Raw genomic sequence first — 22,692 nt, 5'->3', positions numbered from 1 at the left:
GAAGAAATACTTTACTGGAATCAAGAAGAACCTGTAATGAAAAACAAAGATAATATAATTATAAAGAAAGTACATGCCAATGGTATACATATCTACAATTACAGAATAGTCTAAAAAAGAAGATAAGAAAAATTGGGGTATAGGAAAGAAAAAGACAGATTTGGACATAGCCCTGATGAGACAAGATATTAAAAATATTAGTACAATCTATAAGATCTTGCTGGAACAAAAAGTAGAACAGGAGGTAATAAAAAATAATATGATCAAATGGGCACAAAATACGGCAGAAACTATAGCAGCTAGACCAGTGGTCCAAGTTTTATAAAGATATATACAGATTTACCCAAATTAGGCCATATGGGAAAATAATCTCAAAATGTACTACAGAGCATTACATAACACCTTCCATATTGAACAAAATAAACCCAAAACTTCTCCTACATGTTGGAAATGCAAACAAAACCAGGAGACATTTATCCATTCATGGTGGACATGTAAAAAAATAAAAAGATACTGGGCAGAGATACATACACAAATTAACAAAATAACTAACATAAAATTCAAAAAAATGCGATGGGGACTTACAACCTAGGCCCGGCCCTGCTGAAAGAAAAGATTTCGTTTTAAATGTAAATATTTATTATTTCATATGTTTGCAGCAGCAAAAGGATAGCGATAGCTCAGCAGTGGAAATCTCTTTGGAAACTCAACCCTGGAGGAATGGAGGAAAATAAAACTCAAAAAATGTTTATAATGGACAAAATATCTTTTTAATCTCAGAGGAAAACCAATTGAAGAATATTATTCAAGCATTGGCAGCCGTGGATCAACTATATAAATAAAGTTTAAATGATGTCATTCCACTTACCTCGAATGTAGATTACAGATATACCTACCTTTATTATTTTATATATGGGATAGAATATATATTAAGATATAATAAATGCAGTTAACAAGGCATATTTTTTGAGAACTCGTAGAGGGGAAGTCAGAGGGGGGGGTTAGGGAGGGGGAGGGTAATGAGGGAGGAAGGAAGGGTAGACTAGAAAGGAAGAGCACTAATTCATTTGTATTAGTTTAGACAGCAAAACCAGGTGATTTACTTTTGTATTACTTGTTGAATGTATCAATTTGTGCTTACAAAATGATGAAATACTTATGGTATACTTCCTTTCTCATTTATTTTGGAAAAAGCAATAAAAATATTTTTTTTTAAAAAAAGCATACATTCAGACGGGATACTAGAGCGAGTGGCTGTGTTGCCCGGGATTGTGTTCCCTCGCTGCAGTTTTTAAAAACAGCGTTTTGTTTTGTTCTTTTAGGGAAAGCGACCTACCTTCACACGGGAGAGGAAATCGACGGGGTGGACATGAGGGCTGAAGTCGGCCTGCTGAGCCACAACATTGTGGTGATGGGAGAGATGGAGGAGAATTGCTACGATTATAATAGCGGCCTCTGTTCCTTCTTTGATTTCGACACCTTTGGGGGACATGTCAAGGTATTGTCCATTTTCCTCCATAACGTATTTTTTTCCTGCACATAGAAAGCTTTTGCCACATTTTTATCATGCTGTCCCACTTTCCAAGCACCTAGTGGAGTCTGTATGGTTCCACTCTGGAGTATTATCATCACAGCAACCCTGTGAGGTAGCTTATATCCAGCAAGCTTCATGGCAGAGTGAAGAATGGAACCAAGAGCTCCCAAATACTGGCCTGACATTAACTAGTACATCATACCAGCTCTCACGTACCCAATTAATCACCAGTACAGTATAATGGTTAGAGCGCCGGACTACAGCAGTAGCTCAAATGTGTTCAAATTCCCATTCTGGCATGAAAGTCCATAGGCTGTTGATGGCAATTGCTCTCCTTTCAGCCTGGTGTGGTGGTTAAGAGCAGGTGGATTCTAATCTGGAGAACCAGGTTGGATCTCCCACTCCTCCACTTGAGTGGCAGAGGCTTATCTGGTGAACCAGATGTGTTTCCGCACTCCTACATTCTGGGTGACCTTGGGATCAGTCACAGTTCCTTGGAACTCTCTCAGCCCCACCTACCTCACCAGATGTCTGTTGTGGGAGAAGAAGAGAAAGGGGCTTGTAAGCCATCTTGAGTCTCCTTACAGGACGAACACTCAGAATCATAGAGTTGGAAGAAACCACAAGGGCCATCAAGTCCGAACTCCAGCTATCATGTCCCCCCTTAACCTTCGCTTCTCCAGACTAAACATCCCCAGCTCCCTAAGTCTCTCCTTGTAGGGCATGGATTCAAGACCTTTGACCATTTTGGTTGCCGTCCTCTGGACCCATTCCACCTTGCCAATATCCTTCTGAAATTGCGGTGCTCAGAACTGAACACAGTACTTGAGATGAGGTCTGACCAATGCAGAAGCTGGGCAAAAGCCCTGTCCACTTCCTGAAAAACACTCTGCAGGTGCCAAGAGCACTATGAGCACCATGTTGGGGGTCCCTGCACTAGATATAGGGTCACTTTTGTGTTTTGTATATAAATGGGCCACATCAAGTCCATTAATGGAATTAACCACAAACTGAAATCTCCCTGATAAAACAAGCAAGACTTGTGAGCAGAGGTGTAGCTCCAAGGGGACGAGGGGGTGTGTGACACCCCGGGCGGGCGCCCCTGTGGAAGTGTGGCGGGGGCGTACTGGGGTGGGACAGGGGTGGAGGATGCACTGGTGCGCCAGGTGTTTTCCCTGCTTGCTATGCCTCTGCTTGTGAGTGCTTTAACTTCTACTGGGTCACACCCTTTTCTCTTTTCCAAGCACAGAACAGGCACGGCCATAGCTGCGACTTGACTTGATTCTGGTGTTGTTCCTCAGGTTGCCCTTGGATTTAAAGCAGTCCACATGGAAGGGGTGGAGCTGAAACACATGGGCCAGCAGTCGCTGGGGCACTACCCAATCCACTTCCACATGGCTGGAGACGTGGATGAGAAGGGAGGCTACGACCCACCCACCTATGTCAAAGACCTTGCTATCCACCACGCCTTCTCTCGTTGCGTGACAGTCCATGGTTCCAACGGTTTACTGGTAAGAATCCACAACTAAGTGACATCAGGTTCATAGGGCAGCACTCAAAACCATTCTGCTGATCGGCAGGCCAAAGTCTGAATTATCTGCATAGTGATGGGACAAACGAATCTCTGTAATAAACTAGACTAGCTTGGTGTAGTGGTTAAGAGCAGGTAGATTCTAATCTGGAGAACCAGGTTTGATTCCCCACTCCTCCACCTGAGTGGTAAAGGCTTATATGGTGTACCAGATGTGTTTCCACACTCCTACATTCCTGCTGGGTGACCTTGGGCTAGCCACAATTCTCTCAGATCTCTCTTAGCCCCACCTACCTCACAAGGTGTCTGTTGTGGGAAGAGGAAGGGAAAGGAGCTTGTAAGCCACAATGAGTCTCCTTACAGGACAGAAAGGTGGGGTATGAATCAAAACTCTTCTTTTTAGGTCCAGTTTTCCTCCTTAGTCCCTCGGACACATTGTTTCCTCCTTCATTTTATCCTCAGAGCAACCCTTTGAGATAGGCCAGGCTGAGAGTGACTTCATGGCTCAGTGAGATCTCCTCTAGATCTAATCTGACATTAACTGCAACCTTATCCACAGGTTCTGATCTCCCTTGGCAGTTTGTTTTTGGAATAGTCTGGCTTGGGAAGCCTTTTGTTTGTATTTGAGAAAGGCTTGGAGCACGTATATCATATTCTACCCTTAGGTTTCCTAAAAATAATTGCCTGTTTGCTCTAGGAGTTTTTAAAATAAAAGCTGTCACAGAGACAAGCCAGGTGGTGATACCTTCCCTTCTCAGGTTTTAAAGCTCTTCATCATTGACACTTGCAAGAAAATTTGCTGTTGAATCTATTGCACACTTCTGGAGAAACAACTCTTTTATGTGCATCACGTTTGTTTGTTAACGTAGGTTAAGGATGTTGTTGGCTATGATACTCTGGGACACTGCTTCTTTACGGAAGATGGGCCTGAAATACGCAACACGTTTGATCACTGCCTCGGACTGGTGGTGAAACCGAGCACGTTGCTACCGTCCGATCGGGACACAAGAATGTGCAAGTCTATTACCGAGGGAGCATACCCGGGATATGTCCCCAAACCTAGACAAGACTGCAAGTAAGTGGGAAAAGAAAAATAATGATGTTGGGTATCTCTCGGGATAACATTTGTCTCAATAAAGGAAGCCAAACCCTTCAGTTTGCAAGACCAACAACCCCCATCCGAGACTTCAAGTAGCTGGCTTCCTGGAGGTGCAGAGAGACTTCGCAAGCATGAAAGCCATCCTGTTTCAAGAAGCCCCCATTGGGTTTAACAGACTTATGCCATGTTAAAGGGTTGCATAAATCTGAATGCCCGGAATGTCTGCTCAGGCCTTTGCAACCTCAGATCAAGGAGGATCAAGATTGGTAGCCATAGATCGACTTCTCCTCCATACATCTGTTCAAGCCCCTTTTAAAGCAGTTTTAAAACACAGGCAGTTTTGCTCCTCCAGGGCAAATGCAAGGCAAAAAGTAGATTCGCTCCCACCCCCACCCATGGGGCTTTTAAGCAAGGTTGTTAAGGATAGGACATTTTGGACATCACTAATTGATAGGCTTACCATAAGTTGAAAGCGACTTGATGGCACATAACACTCTCATACACATGACAATGTTGTGACTTTTTGAGGTGTAGCAGGTGATGCTGTTTTTCTGCTAACACTGGAATCCACTAGAATTTTCAGTTCCAGCATAGCATTTTCCCAATATATTTCTCCAGGAGAATCTTGCCCAAACAACAAAGTGTTGGGTAGGATGCAAGCCAGAGTTAAGTCCCTAACAAACCTTCTAAGGGCTTCCTCCCCTCCAGCATGTCAAGGAAACCTTTATCACACTGTGAAATATAAGCGTTGTCTAGCCACTTCATAGCAGGTTTGGAATTTCGATAGAAATTCCTCCTGGAATTCCCAAGGGCTTTTCAAGATAGGGTTGTTTTTGCTTCGATTGTCTAGGAGGGTAACAGCTGTCAAACCACGAGAGAAAGAGAGAGAATGCCCTCACAGCTGCTCCACTTTGAAAAGGTGGGAACATATCTGCAGAGTTATCCGACCTGCTCTATCAAATGGAACACAGCCACGCTCTGCGCACCCCCTCGGAGTATAATTTTTCACTCTCCTCTTTTGTTATTGATCCAACAGTGCCGTGTCTACCTTCTGGTTGGCCAACCCGCACAACAACCTTATAAACTGTGCAGCTGCGGGCTCTGAAGTAAGTACAAAGGGCTCTTCTCTGAGACAATTTTGAGCAACTGGCATTGCACACCCACACCCACACTCCCCACTCTCCCCCCCCCCCCCATTTTGGTGCTTGCTGGAACAAAACCTGTTTCTGTTCTGAAAAGCCAAATGCAAATCATCAATCTGGCTTGGGACTGGAAATAAAATCTCACCTTTCTTTGCCACCTGTCCCATCGGTCATTTGTTCAGTTATACCCCTGTGTCCCCAGCCTCTGGCAAATGATTACAATCAGAAGGCTGTTTCACTCTTAATACTCGAAAAGGGTTCCTTCTAGGGCATGAAAAGTTAGAATTGCCTACTCTAAGAAGCGCACGTTTGGTTGCATCAAATTGCATAGAGTTGCAAAAATGTATATGAGAAACCAGGATTATTATACCTCTGAAACTGCATTACCCCATACGTCCTGCAAGCAAACCTGGTGGTCCCCGGTCCTGTTGGTATCAGATTGATCTTGACCAGGGGCAGGGCTTTTTCGGCCCTGGCTCCCGCCTAGTGGAACCCTCTGCCACCTAACATGAGGGCCCTGCGGGATTTAACGCAATTCCGCAGGGCCTGTAAGGCAGAGTTGTCCCACCAGGCTTTTGGCTGAGGCCCCCAACCGAAATCTGTACTCTTAATTGCATTGTTGCCGGCCCAAAATCCTTCACCCCCTAGTTGCTCTTTATGGCATCTGTTGCCAGTCTGTTTTACCTCCCATTTGAAGTTTTTTAGTTTTTTTAGTTGATTTTAACATTTTAAATGTATTTTACCTAGATTTTTAGACTGGATTTTAATTATTACCATCATTCTAATTGTTTCTTTGAGTTTTATATGTTACCTATTGTTGTCAGCCTCTCTGGGCCCTTGTGGAGAGGGTGGCATATAAATTGAATTAAATCAATCAATCAAACTTCTGGTTGTGGTGGGTTTTCCGGGCTGTGTGGCCAGGGTCTGGTGGTTCTTGTTCCTAATGTTTCACCTGCATCTGTGGCTGGCATCTTCAGAGGTGTATCACAAAGAGAAGTTTGACTTCTCTCTCTGATCCACCTCTGAAGATGCCAGCCACAGGTGCAGGCGAAACGTTAGGAACAAGAACCACCAGACCATGGCCACACAGCCCAGAAAACCCACCACAACCAGTTGAATCTGGCTGTGAAAGCCTTCGACAACCAATCAATCTTCGATTTGGGCCAGGCGAGCCCAATCTTGTCAGATCTTGGAAGCTAAGCAGGGTCAGCCCAGCCCTGGGTAGTGTTTGGGTGGGAGAACAAACAAGGACGTCATTGGCCTTTACACAAAGACAAGAAATGGGAAGTCCTTCTGGTCCTCTCTTGCCTTTTCACCATAAGCTGACTGCAACTTGACGACGCTTTCCACCACATTTGAAGGCGGGCGTAGCGCTAAAACTAAGGTCGTAGCGCTAAAACTTTCAGCCTTCTTCTCTTTTCTGCCTCTTGTAAAAAAGGCCACCGGAAAGCTCAAAAGCCGTATGTTCGTTTTATGCAGGAAACTGGATTTTGGTTTGTTCTGCATCACGTGCCAACTGGTCTGTCGGCGGGAATGTACGCCCCTGGATACTCGGAGCACCTTCCGATGGGAACGTTCTATAACAATCGGGCCCATTCCAACTATAGGGTAAGTTTCTGTTGCGATGGAACTGGTCTTTATAAACTTTTTAAAAATAAAGCCCCTGTGTTCCCTTTTAATTCAAATAACACAAATGGGTCTGGGAAGCCAGACTGTTAGCGCAGCCTTCCCAAATAATAGTACCAGTGTAAAGTCAAAATTCACTGACTGCAGAGGAAGTAGGCGTGGACTAAATCCTTCAACTTGGTTTATAAAAGGTTTTCTCTTCTCTTCCCTCTCTTCCCTGCCCCTTCACTGCTGTTCTTTCCAGGCTGGAATGATAATTGATAATGGCGTGAAAACTACACCAGCTTCAGCGAAAGACAAACGACCCCTCTTGACCTTGATTGCTGGGAGGTAAGGGAACTTCTTCAAATGTGTGTCGTGCTTCTAGTGTTTTATCTAACACTTCCAAGTGATGACAGATGCTACACGTACTGCATCTGATCATCTTTACCAACGGCAGCATTACACCTGTACGATGCGTCATCATGTTTGGCAGAGGACATTCCCCTTTGGTACAAAAAAGGGAAGTTGACACCTAAGGGGAAAGGAATAGCTCCATTCTTCCAGTCTCAGGTTGCTTTCACCAGAGTGGCAGATGGTAGACAGCGGCTGTGGAAGAGCTTTGAGGAGTGGCTTCCTCTTTCCCCTCTCTTTTGATTCCTTGACATTTTCAAAAAAGAAGAGAAGCAGAGGAGTTTGGACTTATACCCCACTTTTCTCTCCTGTAAGGAGACTCCAATCCAATCCAAAAACCTTTATTAGGCATAAACCAGAAGTACCATACATTCCAAGTACAAAAACAGGATCATTGTTATATATCATGTAGAACATGGATTAAAAATGTAGCAACTGCTCCAGAAATTTCTACATTAGGGCTGTTCAATAGCTTAGACATTTTTAGTTTGTCTGAGAGAAACATAAATTCTAGAGGTAGTAATGCTCCCAGATCGGTTCTAATATCATCATACCTCGAACAGTAAAGCAGGATATGAGGGATTGAGTCCATAGCGTTGGGACAGTACCGACAACAACGCTCACTTTGTGGGATGTTAAGGAAACGACCTTGAAGATAGACAAGATATACCCCACCTTTCTCTGCTCTAAGGAGACTCAAGGTGGCTTACAAGCTCCTGTCCCTTCTTCTCCCCACAGTGGTCACCTTGAGAGGTTGGTGGGGCCAAGAAAGTTCTGAGAGAACTGTGGCTACCCTAAGGATGAGCCAGAAACAGTGTAGATGAGCCAGAAACAGTGTAGGTACTGCAAAAAGAATGCCTCTGACTGGCTCAAAGAACAGCGTTAAAACTATACCTTTCATAGAAATAATTAAAAAGTCTGTATCAAACAACCCAATTACCCACAATAAAGAATAATACAAAATGTGAATAAAACATTACAAACAGAAAAGGGATCCCAAAATATACACAGAGGACTAAAAGTCTCTGTATAAATTATATCCCTTCAGTGAAAATTGAAATACTTCCAACTTGTGATAATTTATGGATTTTCACTGAAGGGAAATCAAAAATTGACGAGTGAAATTGACCGGGGCCTGGAGCTGTATGCATATTCTGGTGTGGTCAGTTCTCCCGACGGAGCAGCGCTGACTGCCCTTCTGCCTCCTGTGACCACAGGTACAGCCCGCATCAGGATGCTGACCCGTTGAAGCCAAGGGAACCGGCCATCATTCAACGCTTTATTGCTTACAAGAACCAAGATCACGGAGCCTGGCTGAGAGGGGGTGACGTGTGGCTGGACGACTGCCAGTGAGTCTCAACCTTTGTCTCAACCCTCTGCATTCGGCTCAGTGTTTGTGGCAGACAGTGGTGTGAAACTGGACCAGGGCAACCAAAATGCACACCTTGGGGGTTTTTTGCAACAATAAATTCTGCTTTGCCTGAATCACAGAGTCTGCTGGGATGTTTATATGGGAGCCATGACAGTAAGCAGGGGCAGGAAGGGAATTTACCACCAACACCACCCTTTGGCACATGAGCAGACTGGCAAAGCTCCTTTGCAAGCCCCTAGACACAGCCGTGTCCCAAATGTGGTGGCCGTCTCTGCGCGGTTTGGATTTCCTGCAGCAGTTTATTTGCATGAATCAGACCTGTGTTTTTAAGGAGCCTTCCATATTTCTGTTTCTCACCCAGCAGCCCAGTAGTCCTGGTTTTGCATGAGTCCTTCATTGAGCTACAGCAGTTTCTCTTATTAAGCGGCATGCTCCGGTCAAACCAGAATCAGCGGCTATATTTGGGATTGTGCCGGGGAAACCCAGTCTATGTAACCGATTTTTAAAATCATATTTATCATCGCGGGCCCTTCTTCTGAAATATTTTTCCGTTGCTGTTAGCGTTTCTGGCAGTGTTTATCTCAGCAAATTTCTAATGAGCCTTCAGCCCTCATAACTTAGACTGTTTATAGACTTAAGGACGAGGCTGTTTAAATATTTGTTACCGTAATAAATTACACCCGGATAGTTTTGTGGTAATGAGAATTGCAACATGCTCACATCTTTCAACACACAACAATTTAGGAATCGTGAGCTAAAACGAGGGCATGTAACATGTCTGCCCTCTTGTGGCATAATAATTTCAGTGCTAAACTGTAGTGTCTCTACTTTGTATTTTGACTCCACCATAAATATCTCAGGTCTCCTTAAGCCAGTGCTTTCAGCCTCAACAGTACACAAAGCCTGCACTATTTGTCCCCAGATTTAGGCTTATGTCGCTGCACAGACCGTGGATAAACATTTCCAGTTGGCTGGTTGTTGTGGGTTTTCCAGGCTGTGTGGCCGTGGTCTGGTGGATCTTGTTCTTAACGTTTCGCCTGCATCTGTGGCTGGCATCTTCAGAGGTGTATCACCGAGAGAAGTGTGTTATGTAACATTCCCTTCTTACTGGACACACTGTGTCCAGACTTCCCTCTGTGATACACCTCTGAAGATGCCAGCCACAGATGCAGGCGAAACGTTAAGAACAAGATCTACCAGACCACGGCCACACAGCCCGGAAAACCCACAACAACCAGTTGAATCCGGCTATGGAAACCTTTGACAAGACATTACCAGTTCCACATAAAGATGATTGTTCAGTCAGTTGAGGTACAGTAGTTGAGAAAGTTGTATGCTTCTGCATTAGAATAAAGTCCCAAATGAAAATGGGAATGATTCGTTTTTATGCACTGCCTTTGTCAAAATCATTATTTTGTGCATTATTGAACATGGTACTTTGATACAAGTGCATTTATGCCAAACTGTATTTTTACTTTCAAATGGATGTGAGGCAGGCACTAGGAACCAGCAGAGCATTCTGCAACAAAGAAGGTCTGGCATTCTTTGTTCTGTAGCGGAGGAATACACAGTCTACTATCATCTTTATTTGGATCAGAGTATAGCTCTCTTATCTTTCCATTCCTTTGCTTCTTTTCAGGTTTGCCGACAATGGCATTGGACTCACTTTGGCTAGCGGTGGAACCTTCCCACATGACGATGGTTCAAAACAAGAAGTAAAGAACAGCCTGTTTGTAGGCGAAAGTGGGAATACCGGGACTGAAACCATAGACAATAACGTCTGGGGGCCCGGGGGCCTGGACCACAGTGGGCGGACTCTTCCAATCGGACAGTAGGTTTTTCTTCCGTTGTTTCTGTTTCACGTAGGGCAATATTAACCTTCTAGGGACCAGGAAAGAAAATATTGCCTGTTCAGCCTCCATTTTTTGTTCCAAGATGCGAATTCACAAGTAATAAAGCAACTTAGGGGACATGACTCTTTATTCCAATGCCCAGCATTCCACCAAAGGTCTTTCTAAGAATATTGACCAAATAAACATGATCTGCCAAGTTTCAAGTAGAGTTGGGTGGCACTACAAAGAACGGCCAGAAAGAAGCATTAGACATACCGTGTTTCCCCAAAAATAAGACAGTGTCTTATATTAATTTTTGCTCCCAAAGATGCACTATGTCTTATTTTCAGGGGATGTCTTATTTTTCTGTGTTCTGTTCGTCGGGCATGCTTCCAAACAAAAACTTTGCTACGTCTTACTTTCGGGGGATGCCTTATATTTCGCACTTCAGCAAAACCTCTACTACGTCTTATTTTCAGAGGATGTCTTATATTCGGGGAAACAGGGTAGATCCTACCTTTTCTGCAGCTGCCCTATGCTCTACAATTAATGCTCTTTTTTTCAAATGTGGAACAGGAATTTCCCAATCAGAGGGATTCAGTTCTATGACGGACCGATCAATGTCCAAAACTGCACCTTCCGGAAATTTGCAGCGCTCGAGGGTCGCCACACCAGTGCTTTGGCATTCCGGCTGAACAATGCTTGGCAAAGCTGCCCAAATAACAACGTCACAAACCTACACTTTGAACACGTCCCAGTGAGTTTTTCCTCAGTTTAGATCTGTTGTCAATATTCAGCGCATATCTCATCCAGTCATGCTATGAAGCACTCAGTTGAGGCTGCGTATGTTTCTTTATGTTTAGATTACTTCTAGAGTGTTCTTCGGAGAACCGGGTCCCTGGTTCAATGGACTGGATATGGATGGGGATAAAACGTCAGTTTTCCATGATGTAGATGGTTCTGTATCTGAATATCCTGGGTCCTATATCATCAAGGAAGATAACTGGCTGATCAAACATCCAGATTGCATTGATGTTCCAGACTGGAGGGGCTCTATCTGTAGTGGACAGTATGCACAGGTAAGAAAGCAGTGGTGCGACCGCACTTGGAGTCCTGTGTCCAGTTCTGGTCGCCGCATCTCAAAAAGGATATTGAGGAGATAGAAAAAGTGCAGAGAAGGGCAACAAGGATGATTGAGGGACTGGAGCACCTTCCCTATGAGGAGAGGCTGCAGCGTTTGGGACTCTTTAGTTTGGAGAGGAGACGGCTGAGGGGGGATATGATTGAAGTCTATAAAATTAGGCATGGGGTAGAAAATGTTGACAGAGAGAAATTTTTCTCTCTCACACACAATACTAGAACCAGGGGGCATTCATTGAAAATGCTGGGGGGAAGAATTAGGACTAATAAAAGGAAACACTTCTTCACGCAACGTGTGATTGGTGTTTGGAATATGCTGCCACAGGAGGTGGTGATGGCCACTCACCTGGATAGCTTTAAAAGGGGCTTGGACAGATTTATGGAGGAGAAGTCGATTTATGGCTACCAATCTTGATCCTCTTTGATCTGAGATTGCAAATGCCTTAACAGTCCAGGTGATCGGGAGAAACAGTCGCAGAAGGCCATTGCTTTCACATCCTGCATGTGAGCTCCCAAAGGCACCTGGTGGGCCACAGCGAGTAGCAGAGAGCTGGACTAGATGGACTCTGGTCTGATCCAGCTGGCTTGTTCTTATGTTCTTATGTTCTTATGAAATGATGCTACCAAATGTATCCATTTATCAACCTTTGCGACTATGCTTTTTTAAAAAAAATTACTTTGTAATTTTTAAAAATTTTCTCAGCATACAAAAAAATCATATACACTTTCACACCACCACATCAATACAAATCAAAAATATAAAATACAGAAAACAAAAATAAGCACACACAAAATAATCAAAACACAACTCATACAACATAAGAAGAAAAGAAGAAGAAGAGTTTGGATTTATATCCCACCTTTCTCTCCTGTAAGGAGAATCAAAGGGACTTACAATCTCCTTTTCCTCCCCAGCCCCACAACAAACACCCTGTGAAGTGGGCGGGGTTGAGAGAGCTCCAAAAAACTGTGACTAAGCCCAAGGTCACCCAGCTGGCGTGTCTTGGAGTGCACAAGCTAATCTGGTTCACCAGATAAGCCTACACAGCTCAAGTGGCAGAGCGGGGAATCAAACCCAGTTCTCCAGATTAGAGTGCACCTGCTCTTAACCATTACACCACGCTGGCTCAATACTCAATCTATTATAGCCAACTAAACTACACACTGCAACATCTAATAATGACTTCCTGCTATCCTGTTGTTGAATTCTAATCCATTCTAGGTTCATGCGTCTATTTAAAATGAAACAATTTATTACTTACACACTTCATCATTTCTAATATTCTATTTCAATCTGCTGTTTTATTTAAATCTCAAATCCTGCAATTATTTCTCTGCTACCATGTTTTTTCAATAGATAGTCTGTAAAAGGTTTCCAGTTTTCTGGAAACTTCTCTGTATTACCCAACCTACTGGGCTGTGTTTTAGACACTTGAAAAAGCTTTTTGCCATGAATGTGCACCAAACTCTATTTTTTTTAACCTCTAGGTGTACATCCAAGCCTACCGATCATCGAATCTGCAAATGAAGATAATCAAAAATGACCTCTATACCCATCCCCTGTACTTGGAAGGAGCTCTGAGCAAGAGCACCCACTACCAGCAATATCAGCCCGTGATAACTCTACAGAAAGGCTACACTATCCACTGGGACAAGACGGCTCCTGAGGAATTGGTTCTTTGGCTGATTAACTTCAACAAGTGAGTGGTGTAACTTCTCAACAACTACATTCCAATCCAGTCACATAGCTGTAAGTTGTTTGAAAAAGGATGTTATTAGAACAGTCAGTCACACATTCTTCTAGATCTGACGTCGTTGTTCCAGGAATTCCACTCTGAGATTTGCCATCTTCACACCTAAGCATCTTGGGTCTCTCCAGAACAGATAAAACAGCAGTAATGAGATAAAACTGTTTTAGATACTGAGTGAACCAAATTAATTGCCATTTAATAGATTCTGTGAGTCACCACCAGTGCCAAAAGGTTGGTTTTGGAGTATTCACGGAGGATCTTTGAAAGTCTAAATTCTTTAGAATTGGTTTTGCCCAAACATCTAAGCGTTTGGCCTGGAAGGAAAGAATTAGGTTTTATTTCAGAGAAAATTATTTAACTTGGCCTGATGTGTGTTCCAGGCAAGTCATAGTCACGGGTAATTTTTGTAATGTAACTTTTTTAAATTCAGGAACAACTGGATCCAGATTGGGCTTTGTTATCCAAAAGGGACAACATTTTCCATTCTCTCAGACATCCACCATCGCCTTTTGAAGAAAACGGAAAAGACTGGAGTTTTCTACCCGTCTCCTCAAATGGACAGACTTGAGTACCGATACCCTACCAAAGGATACTACTATTGGGATGAAGACACTGGGTAAGGAAGTTGCTGAGACATTGGTTCAGTTTTCATGGGTGGGTGTGTTTGTGGGTGTGTTTATTTATTGCCATCAAGTCACAGCTAACATGGCAATCCCTCATGGGGTTTTCAAGGCAGGAGACATTCAGAGATGGGTTGCTGTTGTCTGCCTCCATGCCACCCCATCCAAATTCTAGCCAGGGTTAAGACTGAGGCCGTTTCCACCCCCCACCCCCGGGACTGTTTGCATGAACGGTCCCGGTAGGGACAGGGAAGATGGCGCAGCGCTGCGCCGTCGTCTGAACGACGTACCTTCTCTGCGACCTTCCGGCGCGTTGCCCAGGCCAGGGGACACGCCCCCCTGCCCTGTGCGACCGCTCTGGAGTCGCAGGGCAGGGGGAGGGTGTGTCCCCAGGCCTGGGCGATGCACCGGAAGGTCGCAGGGAAGGTGTAAAGGATTCAATGGTGTTGATGGTGAAGTAACCTTGAGTGCATTCCACAGCCCGGGCGATGGGCCAGATGCATCGGCGGAGACTTTATCTTTGCGCGGGAGATGAAGACTCCGTTCCCATGGGAAGCAGGAAGGGGGGATGGGGTGAATGGTGTTATAACCTGTGCTTCTGGCGGGAAGTGCCATTCCTGCCACTGCGTGTACTTGAGCTTTCTAAGATGTCTTAATAAATGGACTTTTACTCCCAAAAGCCTTTTATTTCTGCTTCTATGGAATTCCTTACATTGTGGCAGGAATCCTAATTCATCTATATTCCTGTGCAGTGGACCTCTTGTCTTGCGATGGAGAGGTTGAATGTTACTCTCGCGGAAGGTCGCGGTAGCCCCAAAGAGGGCTCCGACCTTTCCCTTCTGGATCTGGAGGAACCGGCAGGAGAGGCGGGCCTCGCTGGTGGCTCTTTCCCGTCCTACGTATCAGCACGAGTCTTCCTTTACTCCACGTTGGAGCGAGGGGCGTGGCGGCGACCATGGGGACTTCCATGAGTGGATTTGGGGCTGTCTATGGATCGAGCCTGTGGATCGGATCTCTACCGTTTTAGGTGTGGATTACAAACCTCAGATGCAACCTGTCATGGAGGAGGCGGGCTTGACCACCTTTCATCGCGGCAACCCAGGAATCCATTGAGCGATTCCTGGACTCGTATTTTGGTGATGCTCCCAAAGGAACCACGTGGCACTGGGGCCGTCCAAAGGACACCGGGACTAAACCTGGAATTGGGAGGGTATCCGTGCAGCACAATCAGACCCCCTAATCCAGACCCAGCGGCCGCTGCCTGAGGTGCCTCGGGGAGACACCGGTGGCTACACGGCTACGGTGTCTCCGATGTCTGGCTTCCAGGCGGCGAAGAGTCGAAGAAAGCCTGCATTCCCAGCGGACGGTTTCCTCTCCCATCGAGAGGACTGGGATGAGAAGGTAGAGGCGACTGCGAGATGCCCAAAAGCGGCATGGAACCCGTGAAGCGCCAGCTATGGGAGGAGGAGCGAGGCACAGTTGCAGCAAGGCTGGCGAAAACCTGCAGAGGGACCGGGGAACAGCAGCAAAGAAGTCCAGCTCGAGTTGGACCGTGCCAAAGACGCAGCTCAACGACAATATGCCTTCCAGAATCTGTCAGTCCATGATAAAGTCCTGGAACACTCCAGACTGGATTTACAACGGCAGCAGCGTTCAGGCTCTGCGCACGCAAAGTGAGCTGACTGAAGCCCTTAAACGGGACGAACTGGCTAAATTGGAACGAGAAAAAGCTGCTTTGCATGCGCACCAGCAGGGGCGTACCTAGGCAAACTAGTGCCCGGGGACAAAACCTGAGTTTGGCGCCCCCCCCGGCCCAGTGTATGGGCGGCCACCTGCCCCCACCATGACCAAACAATGATTTTTTGTACCAGCTCACAAATCACCTCCCACTCCCATCAGAACATACATGGCTCTCTACCCACCAACTTTTTTTCCTAATTTCCTAATCACAACAACCCTATGAGGTAGGTTGTTAGCCTGAGAAACAACTCCAAGCCAGTGCAAGTGGGTATTAAGCATGTAAATCTCTCACAAATCACCCCCAGCAAAACATTTACCAAACAAATGTCAGCATCATCTCTCACAAAACACCTCCAGTGGAATCCACTTTCACTGGTGTTTAAACTAGGGAGCTCAGATTCTTCTTTTAAATCTACCTTAAAGGGAGAATCTGGGGTCCCCAGTTAAAACAAAATTGAAAGTGATGCTGTTTGGGGGTGGATTTTCCCCACCCTGAAACAGCATGCGTTTGAGGGTTGGAGATTCAGATGAGAACAAATAGCAGATTCAGCTGGAATCTGGGGCAGGTGGGCACATTCAGACAAAAATTGATCTGATTATGTCCCTGCCAAAATTAACAAATCACGAATGCAAAGTATTTGGGTTTGGGGGGGTATTTTTGGTGTTTTTTTCAGCCTGCAGGAGGCGCATTTTTTTAAAGCTAAGCGGCACCATGATTTCAGGAGGGCATCATCCAGAGACTGCCTGATGATACCACCAAGTTTGGCGATGTTTGGTTCAGGGGAAGCAAAGTTATGGACGCTTAAAATGGAATGCCCCATCCCCACTGTTTTCAATGGGAGCTAACCTGAGATGGGGGCTACCCATTTCGAGGGACCATAACTTTGGTCCCCTGAACATAACTTCAATCTTAGGTGGCATCATAAGAATAGTTAACAGATGATACCCTGAAATTTTGGTGTCACTAGCTTTAAAAATACATCCCTTCCAGGCACCCCAAGAAATTTGCCCAAGATTTTTTGTTTTGCAGTGACTTTGCTCCATTGTAGCTAATGAGGAATTTCTGAGGCAGGCTGCACATTTTTGAAGATAGAGGCTCCAGACTTTCAAGGTGGCTCCAAGAGGCCTTGAGTAATAACATCCAATCTTGGTGAGCTTTGCTTCTGGGTGGAGGGAGTTGAGAGAGTTCTGAGAGAACTCAGCCCACAGGCTTTCATGTGTGCAGGCGAGGGGAAACAAAATAAGCCTTTGAGGGGGCCCATAAATTGAACCCCCCAGAAGCAAAGGTCTCTCCAAACCTGGATGCTATTACCAGGAGGCCCTCCTGGAGCCACCCTGAAAGTCTGGTGCCTCTATCTTCAAAAATGTGCAGCCTCCCTACACTCAGAAATTCCCCATTGGTTACAATGGAGCAAAGTCACTGCAAAACAAAGAATCTGAGGCAAATTCCTTGGGGTGCCTGGAAGGGGTGTATTTTTAAAGCTAGTGACACCAAATTTTCAGGGTATCATCTGTTAACTATTCCTATGGTGCCACTTTAAGTTTCTGGTGAAGTTATGTTCAGGAACCAAAGTTATGGTCCCTCAAATGGGTAGCCCCCCATCTCCTGTTAGCTTCCATTGAAAACAATGAAGTGGGAGGGCGCATTGAGGTCCTGCTTGCTTCCCCTGAACCAAACATCACCAAATTTGGGTGGCATCATCAGGACAGTCTCTGGATAGTACCCTGAAAATCTGGTGCCGATAGCCTTACGTGCGCCCCTGCGGGCGGGCGTGAAAAACACTTTAAAATGTAAAACACAAGCGACCCTGAAATGTTGCGGCCCCGTGACCAAATGGGGGGCGCCCGGGGACAAAGGGTACCCCCTGTCCCTAGGCAGGAACGCCACTGCGCACCAGGATGCATTGACTCGCAAGGAGAGGGAGCTGGCTGCGTTGGAGAGGGAACAGAGGCAGCAGACCAGGAAGCCCCAAGTTGGAGTCTATGCTGTTACTGATCATGCGATTGCCAGGAATGCGTACCTGGGTCCTGCCACCCAAGCATGTGTCGCCAGCACCCGATTCGGCCCCCCATTACCCAGCTGCCTGCCAACCTGCTCAACCCGGCGCAACCACCTCCCCAGCGAGCCAAGAGCGTTGAGCGGGCTACTATGGGCCCCGATACCAGCCCGTTTGATGGGACGGCTTCCAAACTTCCCTACTTCATTTTGCAACTCAATGCCCACTTGGGAAGACTATGATGATTTATACCGGTCTGTGCCCGAAAAATCACCGGGGACATCGGCTCCAGTCCTGGATGGGGCAGCAGCGACTGGTTAAAGTGACTCTTTGGATTTGCAGGATGAGGACTCCCTTTAGTGCCCGCATTCCTCCAAGCCTTAAGGCGCTTTTCAAGATCAGGCGCGAGAATGAAGCTATCCACCATCAAAACCATCCAGCAAGGCAACCGCCCGTTTGCAGAATTGCCGGTGAATTTAGATGCGGCTGCTTTCGACTTCTCCTGAGTGGCCTGAGCATGAAATCACGAATACTTCTCGGATGCTGTGAATGACAAGCTCGATGAAAGCGGTGTTTTAATTCGGGTTCCTCGTACTATTGCAGATTGGATCCAGTTGGGGTCCCAAGTGGTCGTTTGGAATCACGGCTTCGTCAAGGCCATGCAGCCCAAAACCACTACTGTGTCCACCAAGTCAAGCCCAGCCGCTTCCTACGAAACCACCTCTGAGCCGTCGCCCGATTGGGATTGTGTCTTTACTGCGAGGAGGGCCAGGTCATCTAGCCATGGCCAACTGTCCCAAGAAACAAAACCAACGCTCAGCTCGGCGCCTCCGTCTGCCAAACCACCCGCGGAGTCAGGGCTGCCTCCACAGGCTTCGTCTAAAGCGGTTACGAAGGCTGACCCAGAGGAGGGGAAGCAGCTGTTTGCCTTTCTTCAGCCCCCATGGACATGGGCCCGACTCCTGGCGGTGAGTGAAGGCAGCTCCCCATTACTGTTCAAGCATTTCTGGCCAACCCGCTAAACACACTTTCGCATTATAGCCTGCGGCCCTTGTGGATTCCGGCTGCTCCCACTGCTTAATGCGGCCCCATTTGGGTGGCAGAGGAGCTAGGTCTGGACCGAATTCCCTGGCTAAGCCCATACCATTCACCCAAATGGGCGGCAGCCCTCGGGAGCGAAGGACCGGCCCAGTACAAAAACACAGCGGTTCTCCTCCGTTAAGCCGACCATTGGGAGAAAATTAGTTTTATTTTGGCCAGTGGCAAACCTCCATAGTTTTGGGCATGCCTTGGTTATTGTTACATGAACCAAAGTTCATTTTGGAAAGAAACGGATCCTAGAATTCACTGACCCTCCCTCGCGGTGAACACATGAATTGGGGAGAAAACCCAGCGTCTCCTGACACACCCCCCCTCCTGGCTTCCTCAGTGATTGCTGCTCGATTCTATTGGCATCCCACCTGCATATCATGATCTAGCCAGAGTTTTTCAGGAGCAGGAATGCGATCAGTTGCCACCCCACAGAGACACTGACTGTAAAATTGTCATACAACCAGGGGCACAACTACCCAAAGGTAGAATCTACCGCATGAGTCCCAATGAGGAGAAGAAGACCCCGTGCCTTCTTGGACAAGAACCTTATGCAGGTTCATCACGGCCGGGCTACCAAACACACCTGCGCTGCTCCCGTTTTGTTTTGTAAAAGAAAAGATGGGTCTTCTGACTTTGCACAGATTATCGAGGTCTCAATCGCGGTCTCCCTGTCCAATAAATATCCTTTGCCTTTGATCAGGACCTTTTTTTAAGATGCACTTTCGGCAAAGGGGCATTTTACTACTAAATTGGACTTGAGAGAAGCTTACTACAGAGTCAGAATTGCTGAAGGCTATGAACACCTGACTCGTTTAACACAAAGTTTGGACAGTTTGAATATTTAATAATGCCATTCGGGTTAAGTGGGGCCCCGGGCTTTTATGGCCCTTATCAGCGAAGTTCTCCATGATTTACTGTACAAGGGAGTTGTTGTATACTTAGATGGCGTTTTAATTTACTCACAAACCATAGAAGAGCATGAAATATTGGTTCGAGAGGTATTAGAAGCGGCTTGCTTGACAACTCTCTCTTTGCCAAACTCTCCAAATGCTGTTTTCATCAGACCTCCATTGACTATTTGGGTTACGGATCTCGCCGAGGGCTTAAAAATGGATCCTGCTAAAATTGGCGCAGTCCTCAATGGCCTGCCCCACCAACCCATAAAGAACTCCAGTCGTTTCTTGGTTTTGCCAATTTCTATCGTGACTTTATACCCCAATTTGCTGAACTGACTCTCCCTCCCACAGACCTCTTACCACTAAGGGTAAAGATCCACTGTCCGCCAAGCCGGGGCCCCTTTCCTGGTCTGAGGAATGTCAAACAGCCTTTCAACTATTAAAATCTGCGTTTACCACGAACCTATCCTAAAGCACCCTGACCCAGATCTTCCGTTTGTGGTTCCGCGTGGATGCCTCGGACAAAGCACTTGGGGCAGCCCTGTTGCAGAAAAATAAAGATGGTAGACTGGTTCCGTGTGCTTATTTGTCTAAAAAAATTCTCTGGTGCCGAACTCAACTGGACTGTGGGAGACAAAGAGACTGCGGCCATCAAAGTAGCACTCTCCACTTAAGCCACTGGCTGGAGGGGCTAAGCACCCCTTTCAAGTTTGGTCGGATCATAAAAACCTGGCAGCTCTTTCCACCCCCTCAAGATGTCCGCAAAACAACCCGTTGGGCCGATTTCTTTTTTCGTTTCTCTTTTACAGTCCATTTTTCCCTGGGAAAACCAACAAACTGGCTGGATCTCGCCAGCCCTACCGAGGGAGGGTGGAGCTGCCTTCTGCAGGACATTCCACGCACTGTTCTTTACCCCTCCCAGTTGGGGTTGGCTGTCACCCGATCTCAAAGCGTCCACTTCTCCTCCACCCCCATTCCCAGTCTGTCTCTCCTTTCCTGCAGGGAACTGGAGGAAGCCGGGGCTGCCTGGCTCCTCCAGCGGCCGAAGGTGACTCCCAATTGCGTTTGGAGAATGGAGTTTGGCGGAGGGGAATGTTAATGCGATGCCTCCCTCCCCTCCGCAAGCAGGTTCTTGAAAGCTTGCCACGCGATGCCCGTTCGGCTGGACATTTTGGCTTTTTGAAAACTCTGCATTTAGCCCGCCGGCAGTTCTGGTGGCGGCGCAATCACAAAGACGATGAGGCATACATTAAAAGGCTGCTCGGTTTGTGCAGAAGCCAAAACCATCCCGGGAAAGCCCCATGGGCTATTGCAACCTCTCCCGGTGGCCTCCGCCCTTGGGGAAGTCATCTCCATGGATTTTATTACAGATTTACCCGAAAGTCATGGCAACACGGTTTTATGGGTGGTGGTAGACTTATTCTCTAAGCAAGCCCATTTTATTCCATGTGCTTCCATCCCCTCGGCTCCTAAGTTGGCGCGGCTGTTTTATTCAACATGTTTACCGTCTCCATTCCGCCTTCCGTTAAAGGTGGTCTCCGACCCAGCGACCCCAATTCATCTCAAAGTTCTGGAAAGCGTTTTGGGGTTGTTGGGGGGCCGCCCGCGCCGCCCTACCGCGTTCAAAGTGGCCGAGGCGAGGCCGGAGAGAACGAACAGAACCCTAGAGCAGTATTTGCGTTTGTTACACCAACTACCACCAAGACAATTAGTGCGAGCTTATTCCTTATGGAGTACGCCTCTACAACAATCGCGGTTCATAGTAGTACAAAGAAAACCCCTTTGAAATTGTGTCTGGTCGCTCCTTCCCACAGCGTTGCCACAACTACCCAGCGGCAGCTTTGGACCCCCAGAATTTCAACAATGGATTTCATCCCTAGCGAGGGATGGAAGTCGGTCCAGACCGCCTTACAACAAAAACAAGGACTCCCAAAACTGCAAAGCGGATAAACACCGCTCGGATTTTCTCTGCGTGTGGGCTCCTGGGTGTATTTATCTAGAAAAAAATCTCAGAGAGGCGATGCATAAATATTCCAAACTTGGCAAGAGCTTTGTGGGACCTTTTCAGATTACTAAAGTGATTAATGATGTCACTGCCCGCTTAGATTTGCCTGACTCTCTTAGTAACATCCATCCTGTCTTCCATTCCAGCTTGCTCTAGGAGGCTCCTCGCTCGATGCCTGTACGCACCGCCGGAGAGGCCCCCCACCGACTATTATTGATGGCCACAAGCACTACGAAATTGACGCTATCCTGGACTCTCGCTTTAATCGCAAGCGCTTGCAATATTTAGTCTCTTGGGTGGGATATTCCTCTGGGTATAATCAATGGGTTTATTCCGAAAATATTGAAGCCCCCACCCTTATTTCTGCTTTCCACCGCGCCTTTCCGCATAAACCTGGGGGGAAGGGGTCTTCTTTAGGGGAGGCAGAGTGTAAAGGATTCAATGGTGTTGATGGTGAAGTAACCTTGAGTGCATTCCACAGCCCGGGCGATGGGCCAGATGCATCGGCGGAGACTTTATCTTTGCGCGGGAGATGAAGACTCCGTTCCCATGGGAAGCAGGAAGGGGGGATGGGGTGAATGGTGTTATAACCTGTGCTTCTGGCGGGAAGTGCCATTCCTGCCACTGCGTGTACTTGAGCTTTCTAAGATGTCTTAATAAATGGACTTTTACTCCCAAAAGCCTTTTATTTCTGCTTCTATGGAATTCCTTACAGAAGGTACATCATTCGGGAAAGGGGGGGATGGTGCCTTCCAGCCGCTGCCGTTCACACGGCAGCAGCTGGAAGCCGCTGTTTCCAGAAAACCTCACTCGGGGAGCGAGGTTGGGAAACAGCGGCTTTGCGCCGCTGGGTGGGAGCGATGCAGCTGCACCCCCCATGCGAACAGCTCCCTAGGGCGCTGTTATTGGCCCATGCAGAAAG

General features: G+C 46.7%; 1 protein-coding gene across 5 annotated transcripts in view; it reads left to right on the top strand.

Moving 5' to 3' along the window:
- Positions 1-22,692, top strand: part of LOC125424615 (cell migration inducing hyaluronidase 1) — a 139,419-nt gene that overhangs the window by 109,950 nt on the left and 6,777 nt on the right. For 4 of the 5 annotated variants that reach the window (XM_048482003.1, XM_048482001.1, XM_048482002.1 and 1 more), the window contains exons 12-23: positions 1,323-1,498; positions 2,836-3,045; positions 3,935-4,140; positions 5,201-5,270; positions 6,786-6,914; positions 7,177-7,262; positions 8,543-8,674; positions 10,337-10,528; positions 11,106-11,286; positions 11,393-11,608; positions 13,158-13,369; positions 13,851-14,036. In XM_048482003.1, the coding sequence (XP_048337960.1) occupies positions 1,323-1,498; positions 2,836-3,045; positions 3,935-4,140; positions 5,201-5,270; positions 6,786-6,914; positions 7,177-7,262; positions 8,543-8,674; positions 10,337-10,528; positions 11,106-11,286; positions 11,393-11,608; positions 13,158-13,369; positions 13,851-14,036 (1,996 nt within the window). Of the gene's footprint in view, positions 1-1,322; positions 1,499-2,835; positions 3,046-3,934; positions 4,141-5,200; positions 5,271-6,785; positions 6,915-7,176; positions 7,263-8,542; positions 8,675-10,336; positions 10,529-11,105; positions 11,287-11,392; positions 11,609-13,157; positions 13,370-13,850; positions 14,037-21,916; positions 21,971-22,692 lie in introns of those variants that run through there. The other variant, XM_048482005.1, reaches the window with a different exon arrangement.

Source organism: Sphaerodactylus townsendi, linkage group LG17, assembly GCF_021028975.2.
Source record: "Sphaerodactylus townsendi isolate TG3544 linkage group LG17, MPM_Stown_v2.3, whole genome shotgun sequence".
Lineage (NCBI taxonomy): Eukaryota > Metazoa > Chordata > Lepidosauria > Squamata > Sphaerodactylidae > Sphaerodactylus > Sphaerodactylus townsendi.
This window is presented reverse-complemented; position numbering and strand designations above follow the sequence as displayed.